Source organism: Microtus oregoni, unplaced genomic scaffold, assembly GCF_018167655.1.
Source record: "Microtus oregoni isolate MIOR12 unplaced genomic scaffold, Mior012 000018F_ref0000195, whole genome shotgun sequence".
Classification (NCBI taxonomy): domain Eukaryota; kingdom Metazoa; phylum Chordata; class Mammalia; order Rodentia; family Cricetidae; genus Microtus; species Microtus oregoni.
The window spans coordinates 1,022,853-1,043,083 of record NW_024543077.1 but is presented as its reverse complement, the minus strand read 5'-3'; the positions used below and the strand labels follow the sequence as shown (position 1 = coordinate 1,043,083).

The 20,231-nt window shown below is 46.4% G+C and overlaps 1 protein-coding gene across 1 annotated transcript; it reads right to left on the bottom strand.

The window, feature by feature from the left end:
* Nucleotides 1–1,438: 1,438 nt before the first annotated feature.
* LOC121458942 (probable dolichyl pyrophosphate Glc1Man9GlcNAc2 alpha-1,3-glucosyltransferase) lies at nt 1,439–18,665 on the bottom strand. Its single transcript, XM_041668374.1, has 13 exons — nt 18,558–18,665; nt 16,260–16,338; nt 15,012–15,205; nt 13,353–13,462; nt 13,003–13,070; nt 11,532–11,658; nt 11,178–11,281; nt 10,383–10,503; nt 8,121–8,260; nt 5,897–6,036; nt 4,019–4,116; nt 3,565–3,637; nt 1,439–2,464 (listed from the first exon to the last, which is right to left on the bottom strand). Exons 1-13 carry the CDS (start codon nt 18,641–18,643, stop codon nt 2,233–2,235), a joined length of 1,572 nt encoding a protein of 523 aa, XP_041524308.1. The 5' UTR covers nt 18,644–18,665; the 3' UTR covers nt 1,439–2,232.
* Nucleotides 18,666–20,231: the final 1,566 nt, after the last annotated feature.

The window sequence follows — 20,231 nt, the reverse complement described above, 5'->3', positions numbered from 1 at the left end:
ATAGTGAGTCCCAGGACAGCCAGGGACAGGCTTTGAGACAGGACCCTGCCTCAAAGAGAAACAGAATCACTTTTAGTTTTAGGTTTTTCTCAAATGGTTTGGTGGCTGGCAGAAATGTGCGTCACCATGCCTGTTTTTACACTGTGTTTATTGTGTGTGTGTGTCGGGGGGGGGGTGTCACACAGCACACATACAGGCCAGAGAAAACTTCAGGAGTCATTTCTTGCCTCCCGTGAGTTCTGGGGACAGAACCTGAGTGACAGGGTTTGTGCCAGACACCTTTACCGTCATCTTGGTAATTCTTGTTCTATTTTAGTCTGAAAACCTCATTATTAGCCAAGGGTGTCCTTTAACTCCTGATCCTCTGGCCTCTAACTGTTGGGAGCTGTTCCAAAAATCTAGACCCCTATGTGTGATTTGAGGAAAACAGGTAAACACACTCAAATATTACAGCTATGCATTAAGGGCGTAGAGAACACATAAACAGCAACTGATAATCATTTCAGAGACACCATGATAAAGAACGGTTAGATAATGTCTCATGGCTCGGTGAGTTAAGGTGCTTGCCACTACATAACCAGAATTCAACCATAGAACCCACTCGGTCAAAGGGAAGGACCAACTCCCGTGTTACCCCAGACTTCCACAGGTGGGTGCCATGGTGTGCACACACTTACACATGAACACACAGAATGGGAGCTTGCTTTCCAAGCAGGCTGTATGACTATTCTTTAATCACTGTGCTGTGCTAGCTTTAATGTTCACACACACACCACCACGTGAGGCTGGGCCTGGACACAGTGCATGGGGGTTTCCCTTCCCTCTGGCACAATCCCCACAGATAACAGATGGGATGACTGGACCACACCCCATGACGACACAGGCTATGGCTTTCTTGGGTCTGTAGTGGATAACGGATAAATACCACGTGTACCAGTTCCTGTGTCAGCTGGGGTGTGTGGCACATGGTAGGAAAACTGAGAACCAAGACAAAGTGTCTATGAAGTAGTCTCAAGAAAAGGGAGAAAAGGGGACATATGGGTAGGGACAGCAGCTGCTCTTGGACCAAAGTTTGGTTCCCAGCTTCCAGACTGGTGTGGGAAGTCCTTCTGTCTGTTTGTTGCTTTTATTGGTTAATGAATAAAGAAGTGCTTTAAGCCTATGGCAGGGAAGAACAGAACTAGGCGGGAAAGCTAGGCTGAATGCTGGGAGAAAGGAGGGTGGAGTCAGAGAGACGCCATGGAGCCACCGCCACACAACCTGTAACTCCAGTTCCAGGGGACTCAACACCCTCTTCTGGTGTTTAGACTCCAAACACACACATGGGGCATACATGTATACACGGGGGCATACACACACACAAAATAAAAATAAACAAATCTTAAAAAACAATAGTTGGGTGGTGGTGGTACACGCCTTTAACCCCAGCTCTTAGGAGGCAGAGGCAGGAGGATCTCTGAGAGTTCGAGGCCAGCCTGGTCTACAGAGGGAGTTCCAGGACAGGCTCTAAAGCTATACAAAAGAAAAAACTCCACTAAATGAAGGGAGAGGAGCCGAACCCACTCCAGTGTGTCCACAAGAGGAAGGTCATGCGGTAGGAATCCTTGTCTGAACCGCAGGGCTTGCTGTGAGAGAGTGAACACAAGTCCTACGGTGGCCTGGAGGCTCAGTGGCCTCGCCAAAGCAGCACATTAAATGTCTCCTGGCTTGCTGAGTGTAATCGCTGTATCATCCCTAAGAACAACTCTCCTGGAACAAGGTGTACAGAACAGACACAATACACCATCTGCCCATGTGTGTGCCAACAGGAAAATAAATGCAAGGGTTGGTAATGACCCAAAGCATTTTGATATTTTATGTGTAAATATAAACCAGCATTTTATTTATATTTCCTTAGGTATAGAATCCGATCATATTGCATCCTAACGATGGTCAGAACAGCAATAGAATACTATGCTATTAGTCACCTCATGGCTCCCCTTCAGTGGGCACAGCAGACCATTTTAACATAGGACAGCGAGAGCTTTCTCAAATGTGCTTTGCTGCTTAGAGAGGGCAAGTGGCTTCTCACCATGGAAACAATCGGGTTGCTAGGCAGGGCAAGGCCAACTGTGGAAGAATGGTCCTTAAACAGATTACGAAATAAACAGACCCTGCTACTGGCAACTGCTTCAAGTTCTGAGTAATATCCCATGAAGTAAGTGCTTGGCTTTCATCCAAAGGCATCATTCCTCATTGCTTCTTTGTCTTGCTGATAAGACAGCCGGTCAGCACCGAAATGTAGAGCCTGGCCCAGGCGTATGTGATGCCCACAGCGCAATACACTGAGGTCAGCAACAAAGGGATGAAGGGGTACTTCAGCTTCCAGGAGGTGAGAGGGAAGACCAGTTCACAGCAGACTTCCAGCGGCCCCAGGCCGAGGAGGTAGACAGTTTCCATCCAGTTAAGAAGAGGTTTTTCTTTCCTGAGGGAGAAGTCTGATTTTAGATGAGTCACATCTGGTCAGTGAACATCCCGCTAATGTCTCCCACCCACATCCTCCGTGAACAAGAGCCAGCGCTGAGGTTGGAGACCGCACTGACGCTTCACATGTCGGAAAAGCATTATCTCAGACACACTACCATCGCAACAGTTTAACCTACCACACCTACGCTGCTCAGACAATATCAGTTCTGTAGAGGACATACAGTGTCTGGGCACTGACAGCGGAGTAAGAACACACACGGAACCAGGGATTCTAAAAACGTGCTTTATTCTGGTAAAACACAAGTAACTCTTATACTTTTGGTTGTAAGCCTAGCTTTTAACTGCTGAGCCCTCTCTTTAGCCCCCCAAAAATCATAGGAATCATAGTACATAGTTCAGAAGGTTAAAAATTCTGACCGCAGTTTTCTACTAACTTCACAGTGTGAGTATTTTAGTTTTTCCGACTGTATCTGCAGCTATACCACCATATCCTTAAGAGCACCTCACATTCTAGGCTTTGGTTTTCAGATAAGGTTTTGAGCTAGGCAGACTTCTTCATGTAACTCCCAACCTAAGACAGGGCTAGGGAATCCCCCCCTCTGCTCACCAAATGCGTACAACAGCTCCATTACTGTTATGAAACAGTGATGGCTGTGGGGACCACAGGCTGAAGCAAGGTGTCTTCAGAACTGCTTCTCTACCTTACTTTTAAAATTATTCATTTCACAGGTATGGGTGTTTTCCCTTTATGTGTCTGGTGCCTGTGGAGGTGAGACCCCTGGGACTGGAGTCACTATCAAACGTGGATTCTCTAGAAGAGCAGCCAGTGCTTCTGGGCATCGTGGTCTGGCTACACTGGCTGGCCAGCACGCTTGGATGCTGTCTCCCACCTGCCCAGTGCTGAGACTGATCACAGGATCACATGTGCCTGTTTTCTGGGAGGCTGGGGATTTGAACTCCAGGCTTCCTGCTTACACTGAAAGCTTTACCATCTGAACCAGCACCCCAGTCTCAACTTGAAAATACATGTGAAATCTTCTTTGACCACTGAAGAGCAAACATCTCCCAGAAGGGAGTATGCCCTCAATGTGCTTGTACCTGAAGAGTGTCTGCAGAGAGGAGACGCTGTACACGGTGAACAAGAGCATGAGGAAGACTTTAATGGGGAGCTCTGTTAAAGATAAAATACAGACGTCAAGAGAGCACACGGACATTGCTGATGTTCTCTTCTCTTCAGACAGGGTCTCTCTACACAACCCAGCTGGCCCAGAGCTCTCTGTCGACCAGGCTGGCTTTGAACACACAGAGATCCACTTCCCTCTAATGCGTGAGTGCTGGGATTAAAGGTGTGTGCCACCACACCTAGCTAACCATTTCTGAGACATCTAAATATTCTTAAAACTAGGGTCAAACTGGGGGTTTTACTTAAGATGAAGAGCAAAAGTCTCTTCTTCCACAAGACTCCCCATATTAGGTTAGAGCACACTGGTTTTAGGCCGGAATGGAAACAGCACGGCGACCAAACGCACCTTCCCCAGCAGAAACTGCTTACCTGGGGCAGTGAAGAGCAGAGGGAAGAGGGAGTAGTGTCCCGTCGTGGTCAGAATCAGAAAAGTCGTCGCATCCCCTGCTCTCTCCACAGACAGAAGGCTGAAAGTAAAAGTTCTTACAGAAATTCCTTAACACAACTGGAAGTTGTGTGTTATTATTCTAAGGACTGGCTAAATTAAATACTGACAATTCCTTCATAAAGCGAACACTGATAATCCCCTACGAAATAAACATTGAGTCTGTTACAAGTCCAACTCAAATGAGATTTGACTATGTTTTTTAAAAAAGTTTTTCCTGGGGCTGGAGAGATGGCTCAGAGGTTAAGAGCACTGGCTGCTCTTCCAGAGGTCCTGAGTTCAATACCCTGCAACCATATGGTGGCACACAACCATCTGTAATTTGATCAGGTTCCCTCTTCTGGCATGCAGAGAGAATACTGTATACATAATAAATAAATAAAATAAATAAAAGTTTTTCCAAAGTTTTGTTTACTTCATATGTATACACACAGTATGTCTGTGTATACACACAGTATGTCTGTGTGCACACACAGTATGTCTGTGACTGTGCTGGCACGCGGGTGCCTGCGGAGGTCAGAGGCATCGATCCCCTGGAAGTAGAACTACAGCTGTCATGTGGGTGCTGAGAACTGAGCCAGGTCCTCTGGAAGAGCAGTCAGAGCTCTTGAGTGCTGAGCCATCTCTCCAGCCCCAGGGTGTTGTGTAAACACACACACACACACACACACACACACCCTTGCTTTGCTGAGTGAATGAAGGATCGGCAGCTGCTCAGGGGATAAAGACAGGGAAACTACTCACTTCCAAACCTACAGCCAATCTCAGATGATCCCTGGACCTGCGGTGTGAGTTCAGAACAGAGTCTGCTCTACCTTGTATGGAAGTTCTATGGCTCCAAAGATACGATACTGATCATAGTTTAAATGATTTCTCTTGATTTGAGAAAACTCTTAAAAATACAAAGAGGCAGATTCCACTCTCATCCATGTGCTGGATTTTAATGAGGTGTCAAGCGGATATTGTTCCATTTATAGTACTATCAGAAAAAGCACCGAGCCTGGTGCACACCTTTAATCCCAGCATTCAAGGGAATTTCTGAGTTTGAGGCCAGTCTGTTTCCACAGAGTGAGTTCCAGGACAGCCAGAACTATGCAGAGAAACTCTGCCTCAATAAACAGTAACAACAATAATAAAAAAAGCCAAACAAGTGAGAAGAACACAAACTCAGCAGCATAAGGGCAGGCTGAAGTCCTAACAGCGGCTTGCTAGCCCTGTAACTTGGTTTTTAAGACAGCATCTTGGTATACTGCTCAGAACGGCCTTGAACTCATGATCCTCTTGCCTCAGCCTCCTCAGCCTGGGGGACACAGGCAGGCATCACCAGAATAGGTTCAGCTATGTGACTGGTAAGTCACATGCGCTCAGCTTCCTGACTTCTGCAGATTCTAGCTGGGATGACATCACTTCATCCCAATTGTCCTAAAGGTTGCCGAGTAGAAAATAAAGCCTGCAAAGCAATAAGCTGAGAAAGACCCAGCTCTGGAGAGTCTAGGTAGACACATGAGACGTTCTGTCATGCTTGGTCCTTTCGTTCCCTAACGACAGGGAACACCAGGGCTTTGTTCTTACTGATGTGATGATGCCAAGGGTGACGGTCTTTACCACGCCACACTCCCACCTAACACCCAGACCTATCATGGTATTTGATCATCAAATATATAGAAATAATGAATGATTTTCGCACGTCTCAGAACCCTCACAGGTCTAAAGATTCATCACCCTGACCCTCCCCACTGGACACGACGAGAACAGCACACAGTTAAGACACTCGGAAACACAACTCTGAACTCTCTGCCTACCTCATCGGGAGAATCGCCAGGAGTACGGCCTTTTCGTGGACGTGCCAGCCGAACATGAAGGAGCTCAAGGCACAGAGAACCAGGCACTGGAGAAAGCCTCGGGGCCCTTGCGGTTTATACCACAGACAGAAAACAGAGGGCTAGAAGCAACAGGCAGAGACAGAAGTTCAGTGTTATCGCAGCACAAGGCGCAGACCAACACATCAGCAGGGCCAGGGGAGTTTCCAGCACCCTGTGCAGTCCCCCACAGCTAGCGCTACAAAAGAAAATACAAGGCCACGGGGATCTGTATTTACTTCATCAAAATGACCCTTATACAAACTAGTAAATGGTAAGTTCTGGAATATAAAATTTAACAGCTTACTATCTGTATAATTAGCTAATGTCAAACTACAAAAATTCATAGAAATTTTGGAGATAGTGCATTAAATTTTATCAGCTTTGTGAGCTGCAGTGAAATTTACAATAATAAAGCCATTGCTCTCTATACACACAGCTTACAAAGCTGAGGTTTCATGTTCTTGTTGGTTTGCCAGGTTTTTTATATTTTACTTATTTCTCTCTTTCTGGCACCATGTGTGTGCACACTTGTGTGGGGGTAAGGGCACATGCACACAAAGCATGTGTGTGTGCACACTTGTGTGGGTAAGGGCACATGCACACAAAGCATGTGTGTGTGTGTGCATACTTGTGTGGGGTAAGGGTACGTGCACACAAAGCATGTGTGTGTGCACACTTGTGTGGGTAAGGGCACATGCACACAAAGCATGTGTGTGTGTGTGCACACTTGTGTGGGTAAGGGCACATGCACACAAAGCATGTGTGTGTGTGCACACTTGTGTGGGGTAATGGCACATGGACACAAAGCATGTGTGTATGCACACTTGTGTGGGGTAAGGGTACATGCACACAAAGCATGTGTGTGTGTGTGCACACTTGTGTGGGGTAAGGGCTCATGCACACAAAGCATGTGTGTGTGCACACTTGTGTGGGTAAGGGCACATGCACACAAAGCATGTGTGTGTGCACACTTGTGTGGGGTAAGGGTACATGCACACAAAGCATGTGTGTGTGTGCACACTTGTGTGGGTAAGGGCACATGCACACAAAGCATGTGTGTGTGTGTGCACACTTGTGTGGGTAAGGGCACATGCACACAAAGCATGTGTGTGTGTGTGCACACTTGTGTGGGTAAGGGCACATGCACACAAAGCATGTGTGTGTGTGCACACTTGTGTGGGTAAGGGCACATGCACACAAAGCGGTCCGAGAAGGATGTCTGGTGCTGTGCACTCTACTGCTGTGTTATTCCTTTCAGACAGAGTCTCTCATCGAGCCTAGAGCTAGGTGGTGGTCAGCAATGCCAGCCATCTTCCTGTCTCTGTTCTCCACACTGCAGGGTTAAAACACGCACATGTGTGCAGCCATGCCTGGCAGTTTTCATCATGGGAGCTGAGATCCTTGTGTTTGCACGTCATGCTCTCACTCACTGCCCTAGCCAAGGCTGGGGTTTTAGAATTTTCTAAACATCAGCTAAAACCTGTGGCTAAGGAGATTAGCAGAACTCAGAGGCCTGCATATTAGAACTGTCACACGATTGCAAGGGGTCACATGTCTTGCCAGGAGATCTTGATCATTTAGAAACCAAAATTAAAGCTAACGTGTACTACCCTTCCAACACTGTCACAAAGCTGGAGTCACCGAGCAGTGACAGGCGTGGGCAGAGGCTCTCACCGCAGCTGGCCCACAGCAGCTGTCTTTGACCCCAAGGAGCAATCTTCCTGCCTCCACCCTCACAGAGCCGGAACCGCAGGCCTATACTGTTCCTCTCAATTCATTATCACCATCAAGACAAAATATCCTGTTTTCCAGACACGTTTGATCATTTAGCCAAGGATGAGAAAAACAAAACAAAGCTTGGATGTTTTGCCACAAAGATTTCCTCTTTCTCCACAGCATGCTCCACGCCTCCTACTTGGGCTTTTCTTTTTCCTTGTGCCAGGATGGACAGATGGCTTAAACAGCCACTGGCAAGACTGTCTCACAGAGGCTTTTCTGGTAATCTTCCCTCGCTATGTTCAAAGTTACTGAGAACTGCTAGGAAATAATCCAGTCTGCAGGAATTCAGCCATGGAACTTATCCTGCAGTTGGAAATTCAGCCAGTACTGCGATAGGAGAAGCAGAGAAGCATCAACAAGTGGGTACCACATGCCAAGTTCTTACCAGTATGGCTATCAGTGTGCAGATGAGGGTTGCCAGAGGGGAAACTGAGGGAAGGACTGTGTGCTGGAACTGCTGAACCAAACCACTTGTCATTGAGGCCCTGGGGATCTGGTTGGGGTCAAGAAGTTTCAATTCCAAACCTAGAGAGTAAGCAGACATTCCACTTTAATCAACAGGACTCCCTATCTTATGAGTCCACTCCTTGAGTAATAATTGTAAAACGCTAATAAATCTGTGGCCGTTCACGGCTGGATTTCATGGTTCATGGGTGTAGGTCTAGCTGTGCTGCCTCCGGCACAGGCTTCTTTCTGGTTACAGACGATAATCTATGGCTATAGACTAAAATTGGAACAAGCCATTTGTGCAGCCTACAGGAACCTTGTGGGCAGGTGGCATTGGAACAGCAATCTTCTCTACCGCTTAAGTGATGCAAGCTATTTAAAGAGCAAACCATGTCAGACCAAACTCAGCCTTTCACTTCCTGTAGCATGAAGTCCGTATTCCCACATATAGCAGCCTTTGGTGAGCTGTCACTGTCCCCTCTCCGGCCCATCTGCACTGATGTGGCTTAGTCACAATGGACTGCAAGTCCTGAGCATACTCTCCTCTGCTCACGCAACTCCAAGTGACTCACCCACTCTGCCAAACTAACTAACTCAGTCATGCAAAGAGAACCCCTAAATCGAGAAGCCAGGCTGCTCTACGGTTCTCCAGCGCTGTTTCTGTGTTTACTTTCTCTACTATACAATGTCCCTGAAATACACAAGTGACTTGGAGTTCTTTCTATCCCCAAACACAGAAGGTCAATAATTACTTGTCAGATGAACCAAGCCTGGAACAACGATACGAGCCCCACCCAAAATGAGCTCCAGAGAAAACAGTGTGGCTAAGACAGGCTGAGCACACACAGCCCTTTCTATGGCCACCGAGAACCAGCAATGCGGGGAGGCAACAGCCACCAGATGTGTTACCTACGTACTCCTTTCCTTTCAGATTCTGGGTCTCTTTTTCCTTTTTGTTGTTTTGTTTTGAGACAAGTAGCTCAGTCTCAGTAGATCAGGCTAGTTTTGAACTCCTGATCCTCTTGCCTCTGCCCACCAAGTATAGGAATTACAGGTGACCCAGCCACCTCCTCTCTTTTTTGGGACAGGATCTCATGTAGTCAACCCAATCAAGAACGACTCTGAGCTTCTGATCTTCCTGCCTCCACTGTCTGAAAGCTGGGGCTGCAGGTGTACCCCACTGAACCTGGTTTACACAATGCTGAAAGCTGGGGCTGCAGGTGTACCCCACTGCACCTGGATCACACAATGCTGAAAGCTGGGGCTGCAGGTGTACCCCACTGCACCTGGATCACACAATGCTGAAAGCTGGGGCTGCAGGTGTACCCCACTGCACCTGAATTACGCAATGCTGAAAGCTGGGGCTGCAGGTGTACCCCACTGCACCTGGATTACGCAATACTGAAATATGGGCTGCAGGCGTACCCCACTGCACCCGGTTTACGCAACACTGAAAGCTGGGGCTGCAGGCGTACCCCACTGCACCTGGATCACGCAATGCTGGTAGAACTAGGATTTGCACTCTACCAGTGGAGATAATTCCCGATTTTATCTTACTATTAATGGCTATTCCCCTAAATATCTGAACCCGACACTAATTTCCATGTAAGGCATCTTTGGGGAGCAGGTACACAAGGTGGGGCACATTTCCTGGCTCAGGCAGGGTAATTAGGCCTTGTACTGCACACTAAGCTGAACGGACAACAGCTTTTCAAAATACAAACGTCTGAAGTTACTTTGTAAGAACGCCAGTGTCAGTGACACTGGACTGATGAGTGAGGGAGGAAATCAAATTATAATTTCTAAAAATAAATAAGTAAACAAAGTATCAATTCCCTATAAATATGTAACTCCAGGTCCAGGGGGATCCAGCACCTCTAGCCTCTGTGGGTATCAGCACTCAAGTGTACACCCTCCCCCATATGATTAAAGGTAATTCTTAAAAAGCACCCAAATGCTTAATCTACTCATTCAAGGAAAGCATCTACAACCTCACTGCCACAAGGGACATTTGTAAGCAACGCAGTCCACTTCCTGCACGAAAGACTCGATCTCAGACAATTTGGCTCCACTCATCTTGTGCTGAAGTGCGGGGCTGGAGACCAAGTGATCCAGAACACACACCCAAACACAGCACGGCGGGTGTTTCCACCTCCCAAGAGAACTACTCGTAGTCTATGTGAGAAAGCTGGTACCATACCAATGACACACAGGGCTTTGTCCACGGCATTGTACAAAGCCCAGAAGTTTGGAGCCCAGTAGGCATGGCAAAGGCCCCTCTTGAATGGAAAGAGTCGGGAAAAGACTTGTGGCAGCTGGTTCTGTTGAAAAAAAGAAATGAAACCAATTAAACAGCCATCAACTTTTTCCAAATTCTAAAACAGAGCAGGAAAACTGCCTGTGGCACATTGCATAGGAAGTTCAGCAGTCTGGGTTCCAATCTTTGTTTCTACAGGTGAATGATCTCAATCAAGCCATAGACCTCTTTGCCTAACCTTCCCAAGTGGCCAGGAGAAGACACCTAAAACCTTCCTGCTAAAACCATTCTTCCTGCTAGGAAGCACACAGAATTGACAAGGCACAGGGAGAGCACAGCTTGTGCTCCAGGTAAGCCTGAAGTGGTAAAGAGCAGGCACATTAGATATGGTTCTCCTCCCTTAACAGGAAGGAAAGCACTGCTTTCAGGGTGTGCAGCAAGAGAGGAAAAGGATATTTGGACATCTATCGCAGGTACTGCCCAGCGTTTGCTGTCTACAAAGGATGATCTGAGAGGCCAGAAATATTAATGACAATTAATTCCCGAGTGTAACCACAGTTCCATGCCACTTGAACATGACCAACATGTGTGGAGAGCACTTCCCTTCCCCTTGATAGGAAGGTAAGAAAGGAGCTTTTACAAAGGCTTCATAACCCCCACTCTACTGTCCTTCTAAACAACAAAACCACGACTTACAGTACTTTTTAAAAAGTGAAAATCAGAAATAAAATGTCTTACCAAGGCTAGGAAAGGGCCCAACGAAAGAGCAGAAACTAGGAAAACAATCAGTCCTAGGGAAAGTACGCGGACAAAGCTGAAGCTGCCCCATCGGACACTGCCATCTACAGAAAAGGAGAGCCGCATTACCAGGAGCATGAAGAAGGGGTTTCGACACATAGCCCAAATGTCCTCCCGCTTCAGCCTCCCTAGTACTGGGATTAGAAGTGATGCCACCATGCCCGGGGAATACACTGATCTCTCTGTGGATGGTGAAGGGTTATAGATCAGCACCCAGGAGACTCTATAACACTCCATAACAGTATAAGCTGCAAGGAAGAAAATAAGGATTTGGTTACCACTGCTCAGACTTGCCTGGTTTGCTCGCAGTGAAACAGTAAGATCGCAGCAGATAGATACCATAGGCTGGTGCTACGTAGAGGTAGATGTGCTTGAAATGCAGGAGGACGGCGAAGAGAAATGCCGCTTCCATATGCCTTTTCTAGGAGACAGACAGGGAAATGGCTTTAACTTCAAAGTGGATGAAATGCAGTGTGTAAATCCTGCAGTGATCCTGGAACAGAAGGAAGACATTAGCAGAAAAGCTAATGAAGTTCAGATACACCAATGCTGGCTTCTTAGCCTTGGCAAATGGTTGTTTGAGAAGGCAGCACCAGGGGAAAATGAGTGAGGGGCATTCGAGGACTCGAAACTAGGACTGAATGAATCCTATCTGTTGTGCTGTGAGAAAAACAATTGTTTCGTGTGTATGGCTTGTGCTGGGGATTGAATCCAGGCCTAGTGCATCCAGGTGCGCATTCTCCTGCTGAACTACACCTTATCCTAGTAAACAACAAACAAACAAACAAGAACGAAACCTCCAGTGGTTACAGCACTTGCCTAGTGTGTGTGAGACCCTGAGTTTATCTCTAGTTTGGTCTCACTATGACATTGAGCAGATGGGCCCTGACTGCCCAGCTCCAAAAGATCCACCTACCTCAGCCTTCTAAGCAGCTGGACTATAGGGTGTACTACCATGCCAGGCCAAGGGGAGTGAATGTGGTATTTAATCTACAGGAGTAATGGTATCCTGGTTCAGAAAACAAAACTTCAGACAAGCCCCAGCTAATTCTAACATAGAAGTCTGAATTCTATCTACCTCATAGAAATTGGAGAAGAACCGAATACGGTAATGTTAAGGCCTGTCTGAGCCTTATAATTTTATTAGCATTAAGATAGAAGCATGGGTCTTTTGATTTCAAATTCCCTATTTCCATCACATTATTCTAACTATCTTACAAGCTTCTCATGAAAAGACACCACCATGGGGGCTGGAGAGATGGCTCAGTGGTTAAGAGCATCGCCTGCTCTTCCAAAGGTCCTGAGTTCAATTCCCAGCTACCACATGGTGGCTCACAACCATCTGTAAAGAGGTCTGGCGCCCTCTTCTGGCCTTCAGGCATACAGACAGAATATTGTATACATAATAAATAAATAAATAAATAAATATTAAAAAAAAAAAAAGAAAGAAAAGAAAAGACACCACCATTAATTACTTCAACAGAAAATGCTCCTGGAGATTCTACCGACAGAAACAGTTCAGTCAAACACTCTGATCCACACCTGCCACACTGTAATGAGTTTTTTAGGATGTAATTTTCCCATCTATAAAATAAAGAAAACTTATTATCCTAAGAGCAGGTAGAATCTGTGGAAGTACCAATAAAAATATCTATATGGTGAAATTCTGAATGGGGGGCGCAAATAATATCTATCACCCACTACAGCGTCATCTGTATAAGCTACAAACTGAAAGGGAAATCTCCTCAGGTTCTTCCGTGCTCACCTGAAATATCCGTGCAATGGATAGCAGCATGAGCCCAGACAGAAAGCCGTTGTACTGGAAATGAATATCTGGACGGACGTCAAGGAAATGAGCACACTAGATTCATAATGAACTGTGCTATGAAAAGGTACGGAATTTGTGGATGCTTTCTTAATAAGTAAATTAAAAACAATAGTTTAACTGGTCCTCCAAATTAACTATTCGGGGACAAATTACTTTAATAACCAGAACCCAGTACATCTGGAGAAAGCAGTTTGTGGAGTCAAGTAGCCCAGACCTACACTGACGAATCCTCATTCCACAACGAACCTATCAAGTTTACGCTGTAAGATAAAGCACACCAAGGATACGGTCTACAATCAGCAACCCAAAGTTCCACAACAGCAGCACGGACAGAATAAACTTGGGCTTCTCTGTAAGTTCTTTGCTTGTTTTCTTCCCGTCAATGCATTTGCAGCACCTACATGGACACACCAGGAGGGGAACAGAAACAACTTTCAGCTTCATCACACCATCGCAATACTTCCTTTCCGCCTTTTCTGACAAACTGTCCATGCTGTCCATGGTCGACCTCAGGGCTGCCCGCATCTTTTCCTTGGGTGTGCTGATCAGATAACAAGTGTTCATTTAATAAAACTAAGCTAACAAATAGCAATCTAAGTCCTCAAAGTAAAGATTTTAAAAATGAGAGTGCACACACTAGATCAGCCCTTACACGTGACAAGTGTGGGCCAAGGGCGTGGCTCTGTTGGCAAGGTGCTGGCCTGGCACACAGGTGGCCCTGCACCAACCCTGAAGTCAGTAGTGCATGTCTGCATTCCAGCTCTGACGAGCAGAGGTAGAAAGAGGACATTATCAACAACATGGCAAATCTGAAGCCAACTTGAGACCTTCTCTCAATAAAATAAATAAATAAAAATAAACAACTCAGAGGCAGAGCACAGCTCTTGTGACAAGCTAAGCAATGAAAAGCAAGACTCTGGCTGGGCTCATTTCCCAATGTGCATGTATGACCCATATATTTATATACAGAGCAAAACATTCAGACCCTGTCTCAAAAATAGATAGAACACTACCGAGACAACTACAACGAGGACAATATCCTTCGGGAGAGGCTGCTGTGCAGGCGTGGGGACCTGAACCAACATTAACAAAACCTGAGCTCAGGGCTTGTCATCCCAGCGTCAGGAGGCAGAGTAAGGGGATCTCTGGGGACTGTCATTCATTTTCTTCCTCTTCCTCCTCTCCCCTCCCCTCCTCTTCCTCTTCTTTTTCCTCTACTTCTTCTTCTTCGTTTTTATTTATTTACTTATTTGAGACAAGGTCTCTCCCTGGCTTGGAACTTGCCAAGTAGGCTGGTCCAGACTGGTCACAAGCACCAAGGATCTCCTTGTATCCACCTCCGTAATGGGATCACACATGTATGTTACCATGCCAGTCTTTTCCACATGGTGCTTTGCTTGTTGTATGTGTGTGTAGAATGTGCATGCCTGATTCCCACAGGTCTGCCGAGGGCACTGGGTCCCTTGGATCTGAAGTCATAGACAGCTGTGAGCTGCCAGGAGGGCACTGGGAGTCAAACCTGTGTGCTCCACAAGAGTAGCAAATGCTCTAGCCAACCGTGAGATAAAGAGTTGACTGGAACAACACTGGCCAAGCAGACTGTGGTGAAGCACAACGGGTGTGTGTGCATAAATGTGTGTGAACTACGTGTAGGTGCGTGTCCTACCAAACAGGGCAGGCCTTTGTGAGAGAACAGTTCAACAACGCTCACAGCATCTTCTCAAACCGCCACCCCAAACCCTAACAGCTCCCCATTTCTCCACCACACCTCTAAGACTGCTCCCTGAAATTACCTTAAGCATTCTGGAGCTCAACTTGGGTTTTTGCTGTTTCAAGATTTGCTATTATATGAACAGGGCTGTGTTTCCTGAAAATCAGCGGTAATACAATTTCTCAATACCGTCCGCACGAACAAAAGCCCAAGCAGCATGACGCCTGCCACTTACTCGTAAACAGCGTACACAAAGAGCGCATCTGCCAAGATGACGGAGAACCTCTGGAAGAGCAGCGTTCCTGAGCTGCGGTAGTTCAGGTTACGGACATTAAGCATCTCTTGATCAAAGAATTTGGCAATATGTGATAGGGCGTACTCAAACCACGCAAAAAAAGGGGGATAATCCAAGGTCCACTCTGAAGTTGCCTGCGATAAAAAAAAAAAAAGTCAAAATTAAAACGCCCTAACTAAACAAGGTGCATACTGAAATAAAGTTGCACTTCAAACATGCTAAACATGCAGAGCTCTTTGTATGTGAGGAGAATTGGAGAGCGACGAACACGATGCTCACCTCTAACCCCAGCACTGAGGAGGCTGAGGCGGGAGGACTTCAGACCAGCCCGGGATTCCTCGGCCATGCACTGGCCTAGACACCAATCACAACCCTCCTTCTCTGTATTAAAATTTCTTTTTTTAATTTTAAAAATATGTATGAGTCTTTTTTTTTTTTTTTTTTTTAATAAATTTATTTATTTATTATGTATACAACATTCTGCTTCTACCCGCATGCCAGAGGAGGGCGCCATATGTCAGTACAGATGGTTGTGAGCCACCATGTGGTTGCTGGGAATTGAACTCAGGACCTCTGGAAGAGCAGCCAGTGCTCTTAACCTCTGAGCCATCTCTCCAGCCCCTATGTATGAGTCTTTTTCCTGCATGAATGTAGGTTCCCCGGGCAGGACTGGACTTACAGACGGTTGTGAGCCACCATGTAGGGGCTGGAACCCTGTTTCTCTGGGAGAATAAGGCTCTTAGCCAGAGCCCATTCTCCAGCTCCCTGTTACTCTTTCCACAGACAGGACAGGCTCCCTGGGCACTAACTGGTTCATCACTGGGACTCAAGGTGGCTCAAGGTGACTGAAAGGTAACTGTAACCAAGGTGAGACTCAGGACAAACGATTGCTCGCTCTCTGCTCATTTTCCCTTTTAAGTTCTTTTTTGAAGTCCTGGGGTTGGATTTACGCAAGCATCATCACAGTTAGCCACGCTCCCGGTCCAGCCCTGTTGTTTAATTTTTTTTTTTTTTTTGAGACGGAGTTTCTCTGTAGCCCTGGCTGTCCTAGAACTCACTCTGTAGACCAGACTAGCCTCAAACTCAAAGATCTGCCTGCCTCTGCCTCCCAAGTGCTGGGATTAAAGGCGTGCACCACCACTGCCTGGCAGCGTACATATAATTTTAAAAGGTGAAAATGAAACTTACCTCATAGTACCACTGAGATATTGGCAGACTGTGAGTAATAGCAAGCCAGTTTCGGTGTACTTCAAAATCCGTGGAGTGGCTACACAAGGCAAATACAGGCACAGCGTGAGATTGAAACAGCCATATCTCATTATACCCTATAAAATGACACGGCATGCACACATGCACAGAGCCCTAAACCGTCATCTCTCTTATGAAGAGGTCTCCCTGTGCTTTACTGGAGGATCTAGGGTTTGTGAAGGGGTCTCAGAGATATCCAAGAGCTGACAGAAAGCTTAAACTGGGCTCTCAGGCCACTGCACAAAGTGACTTTCTCTTCCTCACAATCCAGAAAAAGCCTTACAAGGAGCTTCAAATATTTAAAATCACATTTATATTATTTTGTGTGTAGGTACAGGTGCGGAAGTCAGGGGACAATGTATGACAGTTGGTTCTCTCCTTCCACTGCATGCGGAAGTCAGGGGACAATGTATGACAGTTGGTTCTCTCCTTCCACTGCATGTGTTTGCAGATGGAACTCAGATCGTTAAACCTGCCATCAGGGGCCCTTTACCCTCTGAGCATCTCAAGAGCCCAAGGATTTGTTTTCAGACGGGGTGTCATTATACAGCCCTGGCTGGTCCTGAACTTGCTCCAATCAACCTTCCTGCCTCTGCTTTCGGAGCGCTGAGATTATAGATAGGAGCCACCATATCCAGCTCTTGCTTCACTGAGACCACGCTCCACCACGGGTTACACTCCCTGCCTTGGAAACTCTCTGAACTAACACAAATAATACAGAGGTGGTTTTGTGTATCAACAGCCCTATTAGACAAAGTCTGGCCACACAGTCCAGGCTGGCCTTATACTCTTTTTTATTTCTTACATTTATTTATTTTGAGCACGGGGGAGGAGCAAGTTGTGGCCTGTGTGTGCACTCAAGTGTACACGAGTCTGTGTGCTTGTGTTCAAGTGTGCGTGCAAGGAGACAGCTTGAGAGTTTGCTCTCTCCTCTCACAACGTAGTTTCTGGGGATCAGCTCAGGTTGTCAGGCTTACCATGGCCTTGAGCTCTTGGTTTTCAGCCTTCACATCCCAAGTGTTGGAATTATTATGCACGTACCCAGCTTAAAAGTTCCTCTGTCTGCTAAAACTGTTATCATTCTACACCTGCTTCAAATTGTGGAATGCTGTTCATATAACAATATCCTTTATCACACCTAGAATTTATGTTGTTATTTTTGATTAAGGGGTTTGCCATATAGTCCAAGATGGCCTCCTGAGTTCCGGAATTAAAGACATGAGCTGCCTCGCCTGGATTTAATTTACATTATTTTCACATCATTTTAGTCAGGTTTGGAGATGAGATTAGCTTAGGTAACCAAAACCTTCAATGAAGTTGTGAGTTCCCCCCTCTCTATTGTTTCTTCCTTGGCGCTCTGACTTAGTATAGTGCTTAGAACAAAGTACTTGGGAAAACAAAACAAAACCAAGTCTAGAAACAGGATGTCAAACAGCAAGCAACTACAGTGATCTATTGCTTAAAGTCAGGGTACATTCTGAAAAACTGCACTGTGCACACATTACAGAGCAAAGTTAAAGAAACTAATAACGTTATGACATCACTTGAGAATAAACTCATGGGCTGGAGAGATGGCTCAGAAGCTAAGAGAACTTGTTGCTTTTACCCAGAACTCAAGTTCAGTTCCTAGCACCCACACTGGGATGCTCACAATATCCTGTAACTCCAGCTCCAACACCTTCTTTTGCCCTCCCAGGGAGCCCACACACATGGGGCATGCAAACACACACACACACAAATAAATTTTTTTAAATAAGGCGAACATATAATCTTACAGGACTATCCTTGTATATGTAGTCTATCAGCGACAAAAACATTGTCGTCAAATGATACATTTGCGTTCTTGGTACTGCAATGTCTGCCATGCTCGGACTCGTTAGCTTCACACCGCGGACACACAGATAAGTGGTGGTTCCTGAGCTTTTAGTTTTGACTGTAGTACACTCATCTTTGACACAAATGTCTTCCACAGCCCGGTGTGATCTGACCACCGCGTATGTTTCCCCGTGTAGCTTTTCTTCCTTTGAGTTGTTAACTACACTAACAACTTTCTGGACTGAGAACCCGGAGCTGACCAGACACGGCTATACTCCAGCTCTCAGGTTAAGCATCAACCCGTGTGGCAAAGCCTTAAAAGGCGGAGAGAACATATGGCCTTTCCTCGTCCCGCCCAGGACATCCGCACAAGCCTCGCTCGCCCACCCTGCCGACCCAGCCCCTGCCTCTGTAGGTCCTTACTAGGTGGGGATGAGAAGGCATTTGAGGAGCGTCACCCCGAGAGCCAATGCCGAGAACCAGTGGCCACTACGGGTGCCGACCGCCATTCCTGGAGCCCGTCACTTCCGGGACGCTGCGCATGCGGGTGAGGCTTTCGAGGCGGCAAGGACGAGCTCTGCGCATGCGCCGACTGCTCGGGGGCGCTCTCAGGCGGGCGCGCCGGAATTTAAACTTCCCGCCCGGTCTCCGCCGTCTCAAGAGTTAGCTGCCCCTGCCCGGACCTCTGCGGTGACATTATTTATTCATTTTGATTGTTCTTAGTACGTACTTCTAGTCAAATAGTGGTTGTCTGCTTTCGGTCTTGATTTTTGGTTAGTTTGGGTTACACACGTGAAAAACAAGCAAAAAAAATAAATAAATTAAAAAAACAAAAAACAAAAAAACAAAACAGCTGCTCAAAGTGGTGGTAGTGGAGACAGCTGTGATCTCAGAGTAAGAATGGCGAAGGCCTTTGGGGGCCGGAAGTTAAGTCCAGTTGCAGTATGCTCTGAGTAGAGAGAGCTGAAAAACATTCTGATTCTAGCACCGCCAAGCTAAGCCCTCCGTGCAGCCCCTGCCCCAAACAAGAGGAGGCCAAAGTCGAGCACTTAGTGCATTGTCGTTGTGGTAGTCGGTGGTTCGTTCACAACACCTGCATTTTCCTGACCCTTCTTTTACATCTCTCCTGATGTTGGAGATTGAATTCTCAGGGCTTCACGTTATTAGTGAGCTACATCCCCGCACTTAAATGCATTTAAAATTTTTCCTTATTTTATGTATTTTGAGGCAGAAGCTCAATATGTTATATGCCAAGCAGCCTCAACCTTACTCTGGAGTCCAGGCCGTCCTTGAATTTTCAGTCCTGCCTTAGTTACCAAGTAAATGACATTCACAGGTTCTGGGGATTAGGACTTGGGTATCTTTGGAGGGTGTTCTCTACCACATACCTCGTACTTATTATAACCAAAACTGAATTCCTGGTTTTTAGTATTATCCACATAGAGGAGGTCATCAAATATCCAGTTTGCAGCACACAACGCCTGTCTGCGCTCTATGCACTACCATACAGTTCGCGAGCTTTGGGCAAGGGGCTAGAGGTTGAAACACACACACACACCCATACAGAGAGACAGAGACACGGACCTCTAGTCACTGGTAAGAAGCCCCCTATTCAATAGCACCACGGAGGCTTCTATACCCAACAGTCAAGTGGGCCAACAGGTGAAAACCTTATCCTCTGATCCTCAAGGCCAAGCCAACACGTGCTTGTGAAGCAGAGCTGGTAAACAACTTTGACACAGCTTTCAGTAGCTCAAATCAAAAGGAAAGTGAAGATCTCTAGCAGGGAAGAGCAGCTGGAGGCCAGGACTCCAAATGGTCCTAACACAGTTTCCCTCCCTCCCACACCTGTTGAGTTTGCTGTGCCATTCACTGTGAAATGATAGTGAGTGTCCTATTTGAGAGGGCTCTCTCTGTTACTCAGGTTAGTCTTAAACTCCTGGGCTCGAGTAATCTTGCTGTTCTAGCAAACACACATCATCCTAATCCCCACCAGCAATCTCATGCTTCACTGTAGGGGTCTGGTTGGCCTCCGGGAAGCTTACCATTACAATCTACCTGCCTGGATAAGAAATAATTTCAAAGAAGAGCTAGTTC

What these genes read in the sequence shown, in the direction of transcription:
- LOC121458942 (XM_041668374.1), bottom strand. Translation starts at nt 18,643, where the DNA reads ATGGCGGTCGGCACCCGTAGTGGCCACTGGTTCTCGGCATTGGCTCTC. An exon ending in TATCTCAGTGGTACTATGAG is followed by an intron (nt 15,206 to 16,259) that starts GTAAGTTTCATT and finishes TTTTTATCGCAG; the next exon opens with GCAACTTCAGAGTGGACCTT. An exon ending in TCTCTGCAGACACTCTTCAG is followed by an intron (nt 2,465 to 3,564) that starts GTACAAGCACAT and finishes CTTCTCCCTCAG; the next exon opens with GAAAGAAAAACCTCTTCTTA.